A 17,189-nucleotide genomic window follows, 5' to 3' on the forward strand; every position below is an offset into this window, starting at 1 on the left:
GAATTCACATTGAAAACAAATGGAAGGAAAAGGTAAGAGACTACTAGGGAACAAAGCAGACATAAGGGTATCTACTGTAAAATAAGATGGGATGAAAAATCTCACAATACCTGTCTGTCCCCTAATGTAGCACTGCTGTAAGACTAACATCACAGCTAGACTCTTGCCATTAACATCCATCTGATAAGTTTCACTTAAAAAAAAAAAAAAAGATTTCTTTCTTTCTTTCTCCCCCCCCCCCTTGTCTGTTCTCTGCGTCTATTTGCTGCGTCTTTTTTTTTTGTCCGCTTCTGTTGTTGTCAGCGGCATGGGAATCTGTGTTTCTTTTTGTTGTGTCATCTTGTGTCAGCTCTTGGTGTGTGCAGTGCCATTCTTCGGCAGGCTGCACTTTCTTTCGCACTGGGAGGCTCTCCTTATGGGGCACACTCCTTGCCCACGGGGCTCCCCTACGCGGGGGACACTCCTATGCGGGGGACACCCCTGCGTGGCACAGCACTCCTTGCGCACATCAGCACTGCATGTGGGCCAGCTCCACACGGGTCAAGGAGGCCCGGGGTTTGAACTGCAGACCTCCCATGTGGTAGACGGATGCCCTAATCACTGGGCCAAGTCCACTTCCCCCAGTTTCACTTTTAAAGAGAGTTTGCAGTGAAAAACCTGATATTCAATAAGTTTTAAAAAAATGATAAAGTATACCTGTCCAAAAGGGCCACTCACCAGAGCCCTTTCCGTCACATACTTACCAATTATTCCCTTGCAGTACACAAATAAATTAAACTTACTGCAGATACAAGAAATACAGTGAGGGACATCCTACTGGCAAAAAACAAATACAAACATACTAACAAAGAACTCACATACTCAGAGACTGAGGTAGGAGGACAGAGTATGCCCACAAGACCAGGTTTTCCAAAGAAATAAGCCTGGATACCACAAATCATAGAGCATTTCCAAGAACAAGTTTGCATGCCATGATTTAAAAAAACAAAGTGAAAAAAAAAAAAAAAGAAAGATAAAAGAAAAAAAAAAATAAAGGAACAGACCAGAGATTTTAAATGCCGATGACAATCTGAGAAATATTTCCTGTAAGGATGGTGAAAAGGAAATTCAGTTTTTTTTTTTTCCAAGGAGGTACCGGCAATTGAACCCAGGACCTCATACATAGGAAGCAGGCACTCAAACCACTGAGCTACAACTGCTCCCCAGGAAATTGTTTTAAATAGCTTTTTTCCACTCTTCTAGCTAATCTGATTGTAAGAAAATGTAAAAACAGCACTCCAAATTCAAGTTGCATAATATTTCAAGGGAAACCACTGTTTTAGAAGGATGTAAAAATTACTGGTGTTCTATGCTTTTCCCTCTCTATTAATACTTAGGATTCTAGCCCACTTAAAAAATTAATGGGCTTCTTTTATTGTTAACACCTTTGGGGGTGGGGGAGAAGATTAGAGTGTTTAAAGATTTTAAGTTTTAAATTACGTTATCTTCTTTAGAGAATGAAAGCTTTTCAAAATAGGTATTATTAATGGATTATTTTTCCAAGTTACTCTCTAATATACAGTTAAAAGTCTGAGAGGACAGCCAAGGTCTTCAAATCAGTGTTTCTCAACAAGGGACAATTTAGTTTCCTATTGGACATTTTGCATTATCTGGAGAAATTTCGGGTTCTAACAACTGGGAAGAGGGCAGAAGGTGTGCTACTGGCATCTAGTGGTCAGAGATGCTACTAAAGTACATTTTATAATTTACAGGACAGGCCCTCACGACAAAGAAATGTCCAGTTCAAAATATCAATTCAATAGTACTGAAATTGAGAAATCCTTTTAGATATATCATAACATCTGAAGAGTAAGAACAAGAAAAATGTCAACAAAAATGAAATTTCTATAATGAACTACCATATTTTCACATATTTTAATCAGGTTTTAACAGGCAGCTATTCTTCAGGAAAAAAATCTGACTTTTTAGAAACTAAACTACATATAAATTATAAATTCCATCTCCTTTTGGGGGAAAGTGACACCCTATACCTATTATATATAAATGGTAAATAATGTTAACTATTGACAGAATGACTCAATAAGATTAATAGTTTTATCAACAAAGTTCACTTTAAAGTTTCTCCTTGTAATTTCACAAAACACCAGTAGTCCTCAAGATGATTCTAGAAGCATAAAGAGAATCCCATAAGTAGAAATGATCACTTCCTGGTTTCAAGCTATAGATTTCTTAAGGTTTATTTCACATAACAAAAGCTCTTAGAAGGCCAGGTTTCTAAACAAAAGGACTGTCAGCAAGACCAGTTAGGCTCCAAGGTACACCTGAAACATACCTATCACGCTCTTGGCAAAAGAAGCCCGCTTCAGGGTTGCCAGACCTAGGTCTCCAATCTTGACTGAGCCTGTAGGACCAGTGATAAAGATGTTGTCACACTTAAGATCTCGGTGAATAATAGGTGGAGTTCGAGTATGAAGAAACTGAAGTCCTTTAAGGATCTGACGGCACCAGCTTCTTAGTACTTTGATCTTCATCACTTTAAATCTTTTCAGGTACCTAGAAAAACAGGCAAGGTACACCAAACAAATTATTGATGATATGATTTTACTGCTTTGAAGAATTCAATTAAATTCTAGCATACCTGGGATGGAAATATCAGATTGAGAATATTAAGAATCAGTAACCTTGAAGGTCAGTGCTACTTTCAGTAAGGCAAAAGGACAAGAATAGTTTAAAATGAAAATTCTGACCTATATGTAAGAAGAGAGGCCAGAATGTTGAAATTAACAGTCAGGATTTTAAAGAAGTGATTATAACCATGCTCATGGAAGTAAAGGAAAATTCCCATAATGAATTAACAGACATAAACTACAGACACAGAAAAATAAAAAGTCTTCCAAATACTTTTACTTCTAAACAGTTATAATATTAGGTAACTAGAATTTTCATAAAAGAATGGGAGATCAAGTTGCCTGTAACAGCATTGGCAGTATCTAAATATTTCAGAGCAGAAAATACTTAGTGGTTGGTAAGAGAATTCTGATAACAAAACACAAAAAAGAATTCCTTAAAATTAGTTCACTACTGGGGAGCAGATGTGGCTCAAGCAGAGTCTGCTTCCTATATGAGAGGTCCTGGGGTTCAATCCCCAGTGCCTCCTAAAAACAAAAAGCAAAACAAAACGAAAAGTCAACTCAAGGGAGCCAATGTGGCTCAGTGGTTGAGCACCAGCTTCCCATGTATGAGGTCCCGAGTTCAATCCCCAGTCCCGGTACCTCAAAAAAAAAAAAATTTTGTTCACTTCTAAAATGGATTACAGGAAACGGACTTGGCCCAGTGGTTAGGGAGTCCGTCTACCACATGGGAGGTCCACGGTTCAAACCCCGGGTCTCCTTGACCCGTGTGGAGCTGGCCCATGCGCAGTGCTGATGCGCGCAAGGAGTGCCCTGACACGCAGGTGTGCCCCCGCCCATGAGGAGAGCCACTCAGTGTGAAAGAAAGTGCAGTCTGCCCAAGGATGGCGCCACCCACAATTCCCGTGCCGCTGATGACAACAGAAGCGGACAAAGAAACAAGACGCAGCAAATAGACACAGAGAACACACAACCGGGGGCGGGGGGGGGGGGGGGGGATTAAATTAAATAAATAAATCTTTAAAAAAAAAAAAACTTAAGAGGTAAAGTTCTATTTCTGATAAAGTGGGGAAGCTCTTATTGGCTGTGGGTCTGATTATAAACTTGGGACAAAAAATAGACCAAACAACTATTTGAAGGCACCGAAGAGCAACTAAAAGCAGGCATATATTGGAGGGGTGATCACACAAAAAGAAGGTAAAGTCTACTTAGGTTTCCTACTCTTTATACCTTTTCTCTTGATGGAGGGTTCCAGGCTGACTTTGTGGGTATCCTGGCCTAGACTGCTTTGAAGAGACTGTTGGTTGGAATATGGACCCTAAAATTACTTGTTATGAGGCCTTAGACAAATGATGATTGGGAGAAAGGAGATCCTTTTAAGTGGCAGAGAACTTGGAAAAATTGACTGATGTTAGATAGAAGGTAGAATTTGAAAGTCATAAGCTTGGATATATAGCTAGGGAGATTTCCAAACTAAATGTGGAAAATGCAGCCTGGCTTCCCTTGCTACTTATAGTAAAATACAAGAGAAAAAGAGATTAGCTAAGAACTGAACTCCTGGGCACAAAGAAACCAGAAATTGATGGGTTGGGAAATTCTGATCTTCTGGAAAATGAGTCCTCAGGATAGGGTACCATGTGAGGACTTAAATAAACTTGGAACCAGCCAGCCGTTTCCTTGTAAGCCAGGACTGGAAATGCATGACCACGTGAGAACTTAAATAAACTTGGAACCAGCCAGCCATTTCCTTGTAAGCTAGGACTGGAAATGTAGTTATCCAGAAAGGATCTTTGGAAGGTCTTACTGTCTGATAGCCAGGACCCATTTCCTACATGATAAACCAACGATCTTTTTGTGAGATCTATATGAACGAAATCATTGTCAGTGTAGACTAAAAGGGACAGAGAAGTGAGAGACTGAAGGAAAATGATTTTGAAAGCAAAAGTGGAAGCTGAGGTCTGGACTTAAGACATCTTCTGGGGCCAACAGAGGGACCCCATCCATGTATATGGAATGGGTGAGTTGAGTTTGCCTAGGCATTTGAAGAGGGTAGTCAGCCACCCACTCTGGCTTTAGAGAGGGTGGAGCACATTTCCCATGGGATGGAGGGAGTTAGTCCCCACCTCACTGTTCTGAGGGGGTTGAGCACATGCCCTGGAGATTGTGGTCATTACCCCAGTGTTTGTGGAGGATGAGGCCTACAGCTCAGCTGCCACCCAGATGCCTGATGAGGGTGGAATGGAAAAGATGGCACTAGGCAAGCCCTTGGAAGGGGTGGGCCTCCATAAGGCCCCAAGGAGAAGAAACCATTATTCTGACTCTCAGACTGTGAAATCTAATGGACTATGCCTTGTAGGTTTTCAGAACTGTTTGAGATCCATGACCCCTGTTTTCCTTCCAATTTCTCCCTATGGGAATGGGAACATTTATTCTTTGACTGTTCCCAAGACAGAATGCACGACTATAACTGATTTTTATGAGATTTTGCACTTAGCACTGTTATTGAAATGATTTAAGGCTTTTGAAATATTGTGATGGAATGAATGTATTCTGCATATGGAAATAACACATATTTTTGGGGCCCAAAGGGTGAAGGGTGGAATGTCCTTGTTTGAAGCTTTTGTGGACCTCAGAAAATTATGTTCTTGAGCTAACTCATTTCTGTATACGTAAACCTATTGTATACAGGACCTTTTGATTAGATTCGGCTAAGGGCCTTTTGATTAGATCACTTCTGATTACATGCTTCAGTTGATTAGACTGCAGGAACCAGGTTGGATCCTAATCCTTTTACTGGAGTCTGATATAAACTGAGGGCAGAGAAAGAAAGCTGCTATTGTTACCCTGCCCTGTGAAAGAGGTATCCAGGATCACCTACAGTTGAGCGTGAGGGAAAAAAGTGAGCCTAGAGCAAACACACTGAAACCAGCCACCATTCTGCCTTTCTTCATGGCAGGAATGCAGGATCTGACAGCAGCCGACCTTTGGTGAGCCAGCATCTCTTATGATGTCTTAATTTGGACGTTTTCACAGCCTCTTTTAAGATACTGTCGTAATAAATTCACATTATAAAAGCCAACCCCTTTCTGGTATTTTTGCATTGGTAGCCTTTAGCAAACTAAAACAGTGGGCCAGCTAAAACCCAGATAGAGACCTCTAGTCTTACTGGTTGAGGAATGAGGACAGGATGACCTACAGCATCCAGATTAGCATTAGCCAACAGAATATGAAACAATAATGGAAATATTCGAGGATAGTATCTGCTAGCTGAATACAGCTATTTATATTTAAATTTAGATTAAATATAAAAATTCAGTTTCTCAGTGGCACTAGCCACATTTTGGATAATACATTACAGAACAGTTCTAGCATCACAGAAAGTTCTATTGGACATCAGAGATCTAGAAAGTGAGGGAGGGACTCTCATAAAAGAGGAACAATGGGGAGTCCCAAAATCTACATATTCACTCTGCTCAAATCTCTGGTTGACCTCTGAAATGTTTATTTGTAAGATAGATCCCAAATAGTCCAGCAATGCTAAAAAAACTAGAAAAGAAATTTCTGATGCTCCCAACTGTAGGGAAGATAAACTATGGGGATTAATTTGGTTAACTGTCTGATTAAAAAATAAAATAAAATCAATATTCCTAAAGAGAAACGAATCAGAATCCCAAGTCTCTACAACATATCATTCACCATGTTCTGGTTATATTCACTGCATGAGACTAACAGCAGACTGAAAATTACAGAAGAGTCAGTAAACTTGAAGACAGACAAAAAGAAATTATACAATTTGAAGACTCAGAGAAAAAAGATTGTGAGATAATATTAAAGGATCTAGCTAAATGAAATAAGCCAGATACAGAAGCAAAAGTACTGTATGATCTCACCTATATGAAATATCAAGAATAGGCAAATTCAGAGATAGAAAGTAGATTAGAGATCATCACAGTGAGGGGAAATAGGGAGTTACTGTGATAAAAGATTTTCTATTTCGGGTCATGAAAAAATTTAAGTAATAGGTGTTGATGGTAGCACAATATTGTAAAAAGAATTAATGTCCTTAAATTGTACTCTAAAAATGGGTAAAAGAGCAGATTTTAAATCACATAGTGTTAAAAGGGAAAAAAAATGCAAATCCAGAAGTGTATATCCAACTGAAACATCCCCCAAGAATGAAGGGGAAAAAAAATTTTTTTTCAATAAAGGAAAAACGAAATGATTCGTAGCTAGCAGACCTACACTAAAAGATATAAGAAAGAAAATTTTACAGGTTGATGGTAAATGATACAAGATAAAGAGCAGAACTTCAGGAAAAAATGGAAAGCCTCAAAAATGGTAAATATAAAAGATTACACTTGCTCTTAGTATCTTTAAAACACATGTGACTAACTGAAACAAAATTTATAAAACTGTATTGTGGGGTCTAGATTACATTGAATGTAACATGAAAATTACAACATAAAGAACCAGAGTTTGGGGATAAATGGGAACTATAGTTGTACAAGGTTCTTATATTTTATATGAAATGGTACAAAGTATTAACCCCAAGTATATACTGAAAAGTTAAGGATGTACAATGCATTCAATGTTAATTCATGTTTGCAATTTTGGGATAAATCCTAATTGATAGTGTCATATTTTGATGGCTGGTTACAGTGTGCTAACATTTTGTTAAGGCTTTTTGAATCTATCTTCTTGAGGAATATTGGTTTTTAATTTTCTTTTGCTATAATATCTTTGGTTTTGGTATTAGGGTTATGCTGGTTTCAAAAACTAAAGTGTCCACTTTTAGGGAAAAAATATCCCTTCTATTTTTTGAGAAAATGCAACATGGCAGATTTTTTAAAAAAATCCATTTGCATCATTGTCTCTTTTGATGTGTCAGTTCATCACTCGCGGGCCTTGTACCTCTCCCCACCAAATGGGGGCCTTGCCACGCAGGTCTGGGATACTTCTTTTCCCTTTCTGCCAGGCAATCCTAGGGACTGAACCTGGGTCCTCCATGTGGTAAACGGGAGCTCAACTGCTTTAAGCCACAGCCACTTCCCATACAACACAGTAGATTTTTTAAAACATTTGATGTGGCATCCATTTCTAGTGATGCTAATAAGCAAGATCATACTTCCACTTTTGGTTTTTGAATTTCCATTCTTTAAGTTCTGACTGTGGTTATATTTGTTCACTTTTACCTTAAAATACAACTTAAATCCTAATCTTTTCCCAAAACTATCTCGGTTCCTTATTTTACTTTTTCTTTATCGGTACAAATGATCTTTTCTTAAGTCATCTCTGACTGCTTTCTAGATGTCTATATACATCAAGTTGATTCCATACATATTTTCTTTTCAGGATTCTCAAAGTTGACTCCTTCCATTCTATAACTAGCTCTCTACATTTTTAGAGCTTGTTAAAGTTAGCATATTTTAATGGACATTCACTGTGATGCAAACATCAAAGCTAAATTCTCTATATCTAAACTCAGCTAATTTAATCCCCACAGTAACTTTACCAGTATTATTTCCATGTTACCAATAGCCCAGGGCTGAAGAGTGCCATCTGCTGGCAGACCAAGAAAGTGCATGTGAGGAAATAAAAGTAAGAGGCTTTTTCCATCTTTTAGAGCCTCCCTCCCCAAGGCCCTTGGAAGCAGGTCTGAAACCCATGACTGGATCCAGGGCCCAGACTTGAGCAACTAACTGGGACAATCCTAAAGAGTTAGAACAGGTTGAACCAAGAATCAAAGAACAGCAATAAAACACAGCTTCCCACCACTAAATCCCTACAAAAGAGGGGAAAAGTAAGCATTAAACTCACCATCATAATCAGATGCCTAGACGTCAGCAAAAAATTACAAGCCATACTAAGAAAATGGAAAAAACAGCTCAAGCAAAGGATATATCAAAGTCCCAGATGAGAACAGAATTTGAGAAAACTGATCAATGAGATTCATACAAATTCCCAAAATCATTGAGTTGAAAGACAATATGGCTAAAGAGATAAAGGACATCAAGAAGACACTGAGTGAGCACAAGGAAGAATTTGAAAACCTGAACAGAAAAATAATAGTGCTCATGGGAATGAAAGAAATGATAGGTGAGATCAAAAACATTATAGGAGGAAATGGATGTAGATTAAGCAGTTGGGTGCCCGCCTACCACAGGGAAGTTCCAGGTTTGGTTCCTGATGCCTTCAAAAGAAGATAAGGAAGACAGCAAGCTAGCATAGTGAGCTGATGCAACAAGATGACCCAATGAGGAGACCCAATTAGAGACACAACAAGCAAGGAGCAGAGGTTACTCAAGAGACTGGGCATCCCCCTCCCTCATGGGACGTCCCAGGTTCGGTTTCCAGTGCCTCCTAAAAAGAAGAGCAGACACATAGAGCACACAATGAATAGACCACAGAGCAGACAGCAAGCACAAAAAACGAGGGGGGGGTGGGCAGGAGAAATTAAAAAAATAAATCTTTTAAAACAAAACTCAAACAACAAGCAAACAAATTACGAAAAAGCCAACTCAGGGGAGCCAATGTGGCTCAGTGGTTGAGCGCCAGCTTCCTGCATACGAGGTTCTGGTACCTCAAAAACAAACAAAAAACAAAAACGCACATTAGAGGCATGTAACAGACTTGAAATGAGAGAAGAAAGAATAATTAGAAGACAAAACAGCTTAAATTGAAGAGAAAGAAAAATATAGAGAGAAAAGAATGAAAAACAGTGAGCAGGGATTCAGAGAGTTGAATGATAACATGAAGCACAACATAAGTGTCGAGGAGAAGAGAAGGGAAAAGGAGCAGAAAGCTATTTCAGGAAATAACGGCTAAAAATTTCCCAACTCTCATGAAATAAATGAATTTACATGTCCAAGAAGTATAGCATACCAAAATCAGAATAAATCCTAATATACTTACTCCAAGACACATACTACTTACAATGTCAAATGAGAAAGATAAAGAGAAAATTCTGAGAGCAGCAACAGAGAAGCAAACCATCACATACAAGGACCACCCAGTAAGACTTGCTGTGGCTTTCCATTCGGAAACCATGGAGGAAAGAAGACAGTGGGTATGATATAATTAGGATATTGAAAGAGAAAAAAATGCCAGCTGAGAATTCTTTATTTAGCCAAACTGTCCTTCAAATAAGAAGGTGAGTTTAAAATATTCAGAAATAAACAGAAACTGAGAGTTCATAAAAAAGAATCCACCTTAACAAGAAGTATTAAAGGGAGCCATAGAGTCTGAAAAAAAAAGACAGGAGAAAGAGGCTTAGAGGAGAGTGTAGACAGTAAGAAGAGCAAAAAGGATAACCAAAAGAGTAAAAAGACAGACAAAAATAAAATATGACATATGAAAACCGAAGAATAAGACGGTGGAAGCAATAATGCATTTACAGTAAAATTACTGAATGTGAATGGATCAAACTCCTCAATCAAAAGATACAGGCTGGGAAACAGATATGGCTCAAACAGTTGGACTCCCGTCTAACATATAGGAGGTCCAGGGTTCAATGCCCAGGACCTCCTGGTGAGGGCAAGCTGGCCCACATAGTGAGCTGGGCCATGTGGAGTGGTGGTACATGCAGGAATGTGGCCCCGCGCCGGAGAGCCGCCCTGCATGGGAACGCCACCTTGTGTGGGAAAAGCCGCCCCATGCAGGAGTGCTGGCTGATGCGGAGAGCTGGTGCAGCAAGATGATGCAACAAGAGACACAGAGGAGAGAAAATAAGATGTAGCAGAACAGGGGAGCTGAGGTGGTGCAAGAGAGTAATTGTCTCTCTTCCACTCTAGAAGGTCCCAGGATTGGTTCCTGGAGCCGCCTAATGAGAATAAAAGCAGACACAGAAGAGTACACAGCAAATTGCACAAAGAACAGACAATGGGGTAACCGGGGGGGTGGGGGGGGATAAATAAAATAAACCTTACAATAAGAGTTGAAGACTTCAACACCCCACTCACATCATTAGATAGAACAACTAGTCAGAAGATCAACAAGGAAACAAAGAACTTGAAGAATATGATAAATGAGCTAGACCTAATAGATATAAACAGAACGCTGCCTCCCAAATCAGCAGGTTATGCATTCTCATATGCTCATTGATTTTTCTTCAGAATAGACAACATGTTAGGTCACAAGGCAGGTCTCAATAAATTAAAAAAAAAAAAGAAATTAAATAAAGCACCTTCTCAGATTATAACGGAATGAAACAGAAATCAGTAATAGATGGGAAAGAGGTAAATGCACAAATGTGTGGAGGGAGAACAACACACTCCTAAGTAATCAGTGTGTCAAAGAAGAAATTGTTAAGTGAAATCCCTTAGTAAACATACTCAGCTGAATGAAAACAAGAATGCAATTTATCAGAATTTATGGGAGAATTCCATGTAGCTCAGTGGTTGAAAGTTTGTCTCCTGTGATGAGGTCCTGGTAGCTCCTAAAAACAACAAACAGACAAACACACAAACTATCAATAAAAATTATGGGATACAGTAAGGACGTGCTGAGAGGGAAATTCATAGCCCTAAATGCCTACATGAAAAAAGAAGAGCCAAAATCCAAGATCTAACTGAACAACTGGAGAAACTAGAAAAAGAACAGCAAATCATTCCCAAAGCAAGCAGAAGGAAAGAAACAATATAGATTAGAGCAGAAATAAATGGAGAAAGGAAAAAAAATGAGAAAATCAAAACCAAAAGTGGTTTTCTGAGATCGATAAAATTGGCAAACCCTTAGCTAGACTAACAAAGAAAAGAGAAGATGCAAATAAATAAAATCAGAAATGAGAGGGGAGAAGTTACAAATGACCCCACAGCAATAAAAAGGATCCTAAGAGGATATTATGAGAAACTGTATGCCAATTAGATAAACTACGTGAAATGGAAAATTCCTACAAAAGCCCAAACAACTTATACTGACTCTACAAGAAACACAAGAACTCAACAAACCAATCACACTTAAAGACACTGAAATCAGTCATCAAAAACCTCCCAACAAAATTAAGTCCAGGACCAGATGACTTCACAGATGAATTCTACCAAGCATTTCAAGAAAGAATTAACACCAATCTTGTTTAAAGTTTTCCAAAAAATTGAAGAGGAGGGAAAATTACCCAACACTTTTTTTTTAAGGAGGTACTAGGGATTGAACCCTGGACCTTATAGATAGGAAGCAGGCACTCAACAATTGAGTTACATCCCCTCCCTTCCCAAGACATTTTATGAAGCTAACATCACCCTAATACCATAAAGATACTATAAGAAAACTACAAATCTGTCTCTATAATGAACATAGCTGAAAAATTCTCAACAAAACTCATACGAACAGAATCCAACACCATTTCAAAAGAATTATACACCATGACCAAGTGGGATTTATTCCTGGTATGCAAAGATGGTTCACCATAAGAAAATCAATTAATGTAATATACCACATTAACAAACTCAAGGAAAAAACCCACACGATCATCTCAATTGATGCAGAAAAGGCATTTGACAAAATCTGGCATCCTTTCTTGATAAAACACCTTGTGCTTTAAGTTCTAGCTTGAAGGAATGAGACAAGAAGAAAATAAATAAAAGCCATCTAAATAGGCAAAAAAGTAGTAAATCTCTCACTATTCATGAAGGATATGACCCTATATTTAGAAAATTCTGAAATGTCTACAACAAAGCTACTTGAGCTAATAAATGAGCTCAGCAAAGTGGGAAGATACAAAATCAACACACAAAAATCAGTGATGTTTCTATAAACTAGTACTGAACAATCTGAGAAGGAAATCAGGAAAAAAAATTCCATTTACAACAGCAACAAAAAGACTCACATAATGATGAATCAACGTAACCAAAGAAGTACAGGACCTATATATACACAAAACAACAAAACAATGCTAAAAGAAATCAGTGAAGATCTACACGAATGGTAAATATATTCTGTGTCCATGAATTGGAAGACTAAATACCCAAATTGGTTTGTAGATGCAATGCAATCCCAATCAAAATTCCAACAGCCTATGTTACAGAAATAGAAAATAAAAGTATTTTGGATTTATTTGGAAGGGAAAGTGCACCCAAATAATCAACTATAAAAAAAAAAAAAAGAGCAATGGGGGAGCACTTTCACTGCCTAACCCTGAAACATACTGCAAAGCTAAAGTAGTAAAAACAGCATGATACTGGGAAGCAGATCTAGCTCAAGTGACTGGGCTCCCGTCTACAATATGAGAGGTCCAGGGTTTGATTCCTGGAGCCTCCTGGGGAAGGCAAGCTGGCGTGCAGCAAGGTAGCCTGAGCAGAGAACTGGCCCATGCAGCGAGCTGGTCCAAGGGAGTGCTGGCCCACGCAGAAGTGCTGGCCTGTGCAGCAAACTGGCCCGAGAGGAAAGCTGGTGCAGCAAGACAATGCAATAAAAAAAAGGCACAAAGGAGAGACAATAAGAGACAGCAGACCAGGGAGCTGAGGTGGTGCAAGAGATTGAGTGCCTCTCTCACACTTGGGAGGGTCCCAGTGCTGCTTAAAGAGAAGACAAGCAGACAAAGAAGAACACACAGCAAATGGACACAGAAAGCAGAAAGCAAGTGCAAAAATAACAGTGGGGAGGGGGAGTGAATAAATCTTTGAAAACAACAAAAATAGGGGAGCAGGTGTAGCTCAGTGGCTGAGTTCCTGCTTATATGTATGAGGTCCTGGGTTCAATCTCTGGTACCTCCTGATACTACATAAATGCAAAAGAATTTTAATTAGCAAATCAAATCTAGTACTGTATTAAACAAGGGATACCACATAAAGGTTATTTCAGGAATGAAAGGCAAGTTCAATAGCTTATCATTTTATTAACGTAATGGGTTTTACAAAAGAGCTTTTTCACCACGTTTATTAAATAAGCACTAATAAGATTCAACATCTACCTCTTTTGTGCACATGAAAAGAAATCTACTTCCTAATACAGTCTTCTCTCAAGTACACAGATGACATGAATTACATATAACTGTGCAAAACTATTTTAATTTGAGCACTTCATTACTTCCACTGCCATCTCCTGCTCTAAACCACCATTATTTACCTCTATATCTGGCCTATTCCAATAGCCTCCTGCTTTACCTCTGCCTCCCTTCTTTCTGCATTGTAGTCATAACGATTTAAGATTATACTGTTTTCATGCTCAAAAATTCCCTCATGGCTTTCCATATCACTTAGAAACCTTTACATTGAAAATCTTTCCAAAGGCCTGAAAAATTCTGCTACTTCTCTGACTTCTACCATTTTCCCAGTTACTTAATCTTATTTACTACCTCTCCCAAAGAGATAAAATGAGCTCTATTTGTGCCTTTTACATAAAATATGCTCTAAATATCTGTTGAATAAATTCACATTTGATTTTTTAAAGTCTAAAATTGGTGATGTCAACAAAAATGGCCCATCCCTCTGTAGAAACATTGACAAAATGAGCAAAATTTGTCAGAATCAACTCTGTTGGACCTGGAGAAAGTCTGGGACTGTTCACCAAGCACCCAAAATAATCCAAGGGACTAGACTGTTTGCTTCAGTCAACAGGGAGGCAAAGGCAGGCTTTAACCAGGAAGAAAAAAAAATAAGATTAAAAGCAATATACATGTGGTGTGCTTCTTTTTCTTCATGAATATTTCATATAAACTTAACCTAATCTAAATCTTACCACAATCTTTTTTGAGGTAGAGAGAAGTAATTATAATACCAATTTTACAAATAAATTAGCTCATGTATGAAAAGATTACTTATTTAGGTCTAAGGATATATAAAGATGCATAACAATTCCTTTTGACTATAAGGCCAGGACAGTTGAAGACAGGAGACAGTTAACTACAGTACAATATGATAAGTGTTCTAACAATATCAGCATGAAGTACTACTGGGAAAAGAGAAAGTAGTAAAAATTATTGGGGACTAAAGCAAGACAGTGATGTTTAATAAGGACCACAAATTTATGAATGAGTTTTTGAGATGAAGGCAGTAAAAACACATTTCAGACAAATGAGACAACATATATAATGGTGAATTTGAAAATCTAAACAAGTCTGTGGGTGGAACACAAAGGAGAGGAGTGGACAAGTGGGAGTGATAGGGAGAGAGATGACAAAAAATGAGGGCTAGAAATGCAGTTAGGAGTCCTATCACAAAAAATCTATATTGAAGAGTTTAGATTTTTATTTTGAGGGAATAGGTTTCCTTTCAGAAAGATGGAGGTACCTGAAAGTGGAGAGTGGGCTGGAAGGCAGGAAGCTATTGCCATTATCCAGATGAGCGATTAAAGTAGTAATGGTGAGAGAATGGTGGTGAGTGAGGGTGACAAGACAATATAGGATTACAAACAGTTTTCTGGCCTGGAACCAATGAGTGGGCAATAATTCCATTCACTAATGTAACTAATATAAGGACATATGAAAAAGGCAATGTTTGCTGGTGAGAGACACTAGAGATAGTAGACTATGAGGAGTTTAGTTTGGGACATGCTAGGGTAAGAAGTACCTTTAGACAGTTAAGGCAGCTAATAAATACCTGCACCTGGAACTCAGGAGAAGAGTATAGAAATAGTGATTCAGGTGTTACCAGAATACAGATTGAAAAAAAAAGAATGCAGATGGTAGATTAAGGCCTAAGAATAATGACATTGCTTAGAGAGAGAAAAACTAGAGAGGTTAGCTGTCAAGATTGCAATAATAGTGAAATTTTTAGGTGACGAAAGACTGAAATATAATAAAAGTGGGAAATACAAGTGGACTGAAAAGAGTTATATTTCAAAATTAACAATCCTTATAGACCAGATACAGTTATGAGTGGAAGTAGGGAGGGAAGATAATTAAATCAGAATATAGTCTATAGAATTCAATTCTGCAGGCCTGTCCCCTTGCTGTAGTGTCCCATGACAGAGCAAACTGTAGCCCCAAACCGTTGCCTGGGCTTGTCCATAGGCCTGACACTGAAGTGGGCTGCATGGTGTTTAAAAAAAAAAAAAAAAAAAAAAAAAATTCAAGTCTGCATGAACCATAAATCAAGTTGGAGAAGTTGGACGGGGAAATTATGGTTTGCAGGCGGAAATAATCTGTTGGTTTTTCAACATGTTAATCTTGAGCATTGAGGGGCACAGACAAGAAGATCTGGGATTAATCAGTTATCAGTTTAGTAGCATTAACTAAAGAATGAAATCCAATGAAAGTAATGAAGAATATTTATCACAGTGACAATTTTTTAAAAGCCAATTCTTCCATAATAAAAAAAATATATAGCATATAATTTACACTAGTTTCCTCTCTGAGTAGAAACAGATGTTCTAAGAGATGTGGAATTTCAAAGATATAATCCAATTCTTACCTAAAGTTCTCTATAATAGGGAATAGGGAATTTTTGCATTTGACCCCTCTCTGGTTCCCTGAGAGGAATGACAGGTTTAGCTAATTTTGGCTTCAGTATCTGATACAATGGAAAATGGAACTTAAAGCATTTTTTAGTGATAATTGTCACAATATATCAATGTAAGCATGTGATACAATAGTTGCATTCATGTAGCAAAAACTGCCCAATGGTGATAAAATAAAAGGGTAAAAGCTTTTCAACAAGATTTACCCTAATTTTAACCACTAGAGGGCTACCTTGTCATTTTATTTCTGATCCATTCGCCAAGCAATTTTAGAAACACAAATCAGTATGACTTAAAACTGCTAGGTTTACCCTACAATAACTTCTCATTTTAATATTTACTAATAAACAACAATCAAATCACTTTCTACACAAGGGGACTTTGTGCCAATATACTAATAATAGGACGGATAGTTACCTCTTTTAGTAAGCTGGGCATCACAGGTAGAACTGGCAGGCCTAAAATAAATCAATTCTCCCATTCTCTTTGGTTAACTTTTAATATATTGATGAACTTACGTTTTAAGTGTTCCAGATGTCATAAGTTCTGTCACCAAAACGATGCACTTCTTTCCTTTTACTGTGGATTCCCAGGAATCATAGAATCGAACAATATTAGGATGCTGAAGACCCTTTAGCATTTCAGCCTCTTCTTTAAATCTCTGCCTCTCAGACTTTGTTAATTTACGGTCCTATAAGCACAAACCAAAACAGAATGTGGTTTACAATGATAAAACCAAGTCATACAGTTAAATTTAGGTGCTAAAAATGTACTAAATCATAATAATGTCTAAACAAACAAAAGAGGAACACTAAACACTAAACATTAAAGCTTAAAAGAATGTTTAATAGCCTGTCCTCAGATTGTGAGGGTAAGCCAAAAAGTATGTTTAAGAAAATTGGATTACAAAATCATACTTGAGATTATTTTAGTGTCTATCACATATGGTCTCATTTTGTAAAGTGCAGCTAACTTGCCACTCCAAAATAAGTCTCCCATTGCTAGAGATAGGCAATTTAATATCACAGAACAAGTACAGGTTTTGGAGGCAGAAATATAAATTCCAGTTGTCTTTGTATTGATTATATTTCCTTTCTGAATATATACCATCACCTCACAAGACTGTTTTAAAAGTTAGGGGAGCAGATGTGGCTCAAGCAGTTGAGTGCC

The 17,189-nt window shown here is 37.9% G+C and overlaps 1 protein-coding gene across 17 annotated transcripts in view; it reads right to left on the reverse strand.

Annotated features, from left to right (window-relative positions):
• Window positions 1-17,189, reverse strand: part of WNK1 (WNK lysine deficient protein kinase 1) — a 175,024-nt gene that overhangs the window by 83,389 nt on the left and 74,446 nt on the right. For all 17 annotated transcript variants that reach the window (XM_058282540.2, XM_058282542.2, XM_058282541.2 and 14 more), the window contains exons 2-3: window positions 16,538-16,710; window positions 2,333-2,553 (exon numbers count right to left, since the gene is read on the reverse strand). In XM_058282540.2, the coding sequence (XP_058138523.1) occupies window positions 2,333-2,553; window positions 16,538-16,710 (394 nt within the window). The remainder of the gene's footprint in view (window positions 1-2,332; window positions 2,554-16,537; window positions 16,711-17,189) is intronic.

This window comes from Dasypus novemcinctus, chromosome 20, assembly GCF_030445035.2.
Source record: "Dasypus novemcinctus isolate mDasNov1 chromosome 20, mDasNov1.1.hap2, whole genome shotgun sequence".
NCBI classification, from domain to species: domain Eukaryota; kingdom Metazoa; phylum Chordata; class Mammalia; order Cingulata; family Dasypodidae; genus Dasypus; species Dasypus novemcinctus.